The sequence below is a fragment of the Myotis brandtii genome, unplaced genomic scaffold (genome assembly GCF_000412655.1).
Source record: "Myotis brandtii unplaced genomic scaffold, ASM41265v1 scaffold634, whole genome shotgun sequence".
Taxonomy (NCBI): domain Eukaryota; kingdom Metazoa; phylum Chordata; class Mammalia; order Chiroptera; family Vespertilionidae; genus Myotis; species Myotis brandtii.
In genome coordinates this window covers 42,770-46,344 of record NW_005370427.1, presented here as the reverse complement: position 1 = coordinate 46,344, position 3,575 = coordinate 42,770, and the positions used below count along the sequence as shown (strand labels likewise).

At 52.0% G+C, this 3,575-nt stretch overlaps 1 protein-coding gene across 1 annotated transcript in view; it reads left to right on the top strand.

Annotated features, from left to right (window-relative positions):
• DECR1 (2,4-dienoyl CoA reductase 1, mitochondrial) overlaps positions 1 to 2,984 on the top strand; it is a 21,707-nt gene extending 18,723 nt beyond the window's left edge. Inside the window, exons 8-11 of the mRNA XM_005880366.2 lie at positions 364 to 436; positions 2,111 to 2,257; positions 2,661 to 2,723; positions 2,823 to 2,984. Of these exons, the coding sequence (XP_005880428.1) occupies positions 364 to 436; positions 2,111 to 2,257; positions 2,661 to 2,723; positions 2,823 to 2,882 (343 nt within the window). The 3' untranslated portion in view covers positions 2,883 to 2,984. The remainder of the gene's footprint in view (positions 1 to 363; positions 437 to 2,110; positions 2,258 to 2,660; positions 2,724 to 2,822) is intronic.
• The last annotated feature ends 591 nt before the right edge of the window (positions 2,985 to 3,575 follow it).

Below are 3,575 nucleotides of genomic sequence, written 5' to 3'. Positions count from 1 at the left end.
TGGGGGGAGCTCTGCAGCGGGGCCACCGCTGGCCTTTCCCTCGGCCTTGGCACGGGGCAGTCACAGCGCCGGCGGCGGGGTGTGGTCTCTGCAGGCCCTGAGGGTGGGTATTGTTATTTTCAACATGGCGTCTAAATGTCGTGTTGTTTGTTATAATTTTCAGGTCTCTTGCAGCGGAGTGGGGTAGATATGGGATGCGATTCAGGGAGCTCTGCAGCGGGGCCACCGCTGGCCTTTCCCTCGGCCTTGGCACGGGGCAGTCACAGCGCCGGCGGCGGGGTGTGGTCTCTGCAGGCCCTGAGGGTGGGTATTGTTATTTTCAACATGGCGTCTAAATGTCGTGTTGTTTGTTATAATTTTCAGGTCTCTTGCAGCGGAGTGGGGTAGATATGGGATGCGATTCAACGTGATTCAACCAGGGCCCATAAAGACCAAGGTGGGTCTGCTTGTCGCCTGTGAGTGTGAGGGTGACATCGGGGTCTGTGCTGACGGTGTTGGGGGCCGTTCAGGGAAGCCTGCGTCCCGAGCTGGTCGGGGAGGGGTTTCCACTCTCCAGGCGGAGAGACGGGCAGGAGGCAGGCCGCCCGCGACTCAGTGTCTCATCTACTGAGAGCTTTCCTGCCATCAGTTGTGGCATTTTGTCTGATTTGCTTCAATGCTCTGCTCCATCTTATAGTTCTTAATTTTTACTTTGTTTTAAAGAGTCTGACTTTGACTGCTGTTTAAAAGAATAAGGGGATTGTGAGGTGCTGTGGGGATTACCTGGAGGCCTGGGCCAGTCTAGGGAGCACTGCTCTGACCCTCGTCTGGGCCTGTTTACTCCCCAAACTCACTGCGCGCCGCCGGTGAGCCCCTCTGGCTAACACGCTCCCTCGCGACCCCGGTGCGGCGCCCTCACACCGGCTCCCACGGAAAGCAGGGACTTAAGCCCGGTCTGGATGTAGTTTGGAGACTGAGGTGAAGCTCGGTAACTTGTTCCAGGTGTCGAAACACGTGGGGCGATGATGCTAAGGAGTCTTTGGGTTGTAGGCGGTTCGGGGTGTTAAATGTTAACACAGAAATAAATGGCTGTATTGGGTATTTGGCAGTTTCAAGGGTGGAAAACGCTCAGGACAACCGCCTGAGTGTGTGCAGTGTCATTGAATAGCTCGTTTGGCAACTCGAAAGCTTATGTCCAAGCACGTGCCCAGGTGGCCCTGTGCTCAGCCCTCTCCTCACGGAGCTTCCGCCAGGGTCTCCACCCAGGAAGGACCTCTGCATTTTACTATTTACTCAGCATTGATTGAGTGCCTACTGTGTGCAAAGGTGCTGAAGAAGCTGAGAAAGATCCAGAAGCATCTGCCACAGTGTTTGTGGTGAGGTGCGAATCACAAGCATGTCCTTTTAAAGAGGAAACCACAGAACAGAAGCTCCCGAGTGAGTGCGGTGGAGCGGGGCTGGGCCGGCGCCCTCTGTGTCCCGGGTGCGTCACACCTGCCCGGGTGGCGGCGGCTCCCGGGAGCAGCCTGTCACGGAGGACGTGTCCCCTCCAGGCTCCGGGGCAGCAATCACCTCGTCTGCTCCTCGGCATCCCCGGAGGCAGGGGCTGTTGGCGATGGACAAGCTGCACCGCGCTTTCCTCTCTGGGTCTACTTGTTCATATCCCTGCACACTTGTTTTCTTCTTTCCTCTTATTTGAGAAGAAAGGAGAAGAAAAGGAGTGTCCTCTTAAATATGTGCTATTTGAGGCATTTTCTGTGTTTGCTAAGCCATGCGACAGGGGCCCCGGCCCCACCTGGGCTCGTGCGCATCAGAGGGCAGTCCTAGCCTCTCCTGGGGGTGCTCGGTGATGGCGTGAGGCAGCCGAGACAGGCGTCCTGATTTTACAGCTGAGGAAACAGGTTAAAAATGTTATACTCTCAGGTGGTTTTTTTTAGGTCAATATGAGACAAAATGATCTCTTTTGAACTAAAGTTATTGTGGAAGAATTTGGCAAAATTATCTGTTGCTTACAAAGCCTAAGGCATGAACAGGTAGCCCTAATAACATGCCACTTCATGCCAGTTTGTTCCTTCAGTGGGAAAGGCGTGGCATTAAAAAATGCATCCTGATGATTTCCTTTATCGCCAAGGGTGCCTTCAGCCGCCTGGACCCGACCGGAGCGTTTGAGAAGGAGATGGTGAACAGGATCCCCTGCGGCCGGCTGGGGACCGTGGAGGAGCTGGCCAACCTCGCTGCCTTCCTGTGCAGCGACTACGCTTCCTGGATCAATGGGGCCGTAAGCACAGAGGCCTCCTCACGCTGGGAGGGGGAGGCGGAGGGAGGCACATTGTGGAACCGATCCTAATGATCTTGAATACGAATGTGGCTGAAATCGTTACTTAGCTTTAAATAATATCAAGTAGTAATATACATTGCTCAGCCTATGGAATCAATTTATTGATAAATTCATTTTATTAAATAAAAATTACTCTGGTAGACGTGCCTTTAAGATTGGGTACAATTTGAAATTGTAGAGATGGTGGAAAGAAGATTCTAAAGAAAATAAATCAATTTAGGTTTAATCAAGTCTGTCTTTAAAATTTGGCATTTGATTGAGAGACCTAAGGATGAGAAAGTGGCTAATGATTCAGAAACTTGAGAAAGGAGTTGATTTCAGAGTTTTTATTTTTTATTTTCAGGTCATTAGATTTGATGGTGGGGAGGAAGTATTTATCTCAGGAGAATTCAACAGCCTGCAGAAGGTAATGCCGTTTCGTGGATATCATATGCTATTAGCAGCTGGACGCTGAGCTCTCACATGCGAGGACCACGTTAAGCTGCCCTTTCTTTTCTTGTGTCAGGTCACCAAGGAGCAGTGGGACACCATGGAAGAGCTGATCAGGAAGACAAAAGGCTCCTGAGACACCCTGGCCTGCCTCTGGGTTACCATGGAAACGACACAAACTGCCTATACTCTTTTGAATATTTTCAAGTCTAATAAATTGTTAATTAACAAACATTCACCGAGTGTGTGCTGTGTACCAGGCCAGTGGTAGGTAGGCATTGTATATTCAAGATTCATGAGATGGGATCTGGTTCCTTCAGAATTATTTTAAACATGAAAAAGGGGGGAGTGAGTGAAGGCTCTGACAGAGGTGAGGCGTGCGAGGCAGTGGGAGGCACCGGGAGGCCGGGCTGGCAGGTAAATCGGCCTGTAGGGATGGGGCCTGAGAGGAAGACAGTCGAGGTCCGGGGGGCCTAATGGACTCTGCCGTCTGCTTGTTGCCTTTCCATGGGCCTGCGAGTCTTCTTTGGGTCGCTCAGTCTTCATTCGGACACATCCCTTTGTAGCCGGCTTTCTGTTCGGTGTCTGACTGATCTGCAGCCTTTGCCCTTAGAACTCACTGGCCGCCAGGATAGACGCCCCTGAAGAGTGAGTTCTGGTGGGTGAGGAACACACTCCCAGGGGCACTGTGTGGGGAGGTGACTCATCTCCTCCAGAGTTCAGAGATGGGGACCCGGGAGGCCGCTTTCCGTCCCCGCCTCAGAAGAAAACCAGATTCTCTGTAGGAAGACGCTCAGAGCTTAGAAGTGTCCTTGTGTATCATTTTATT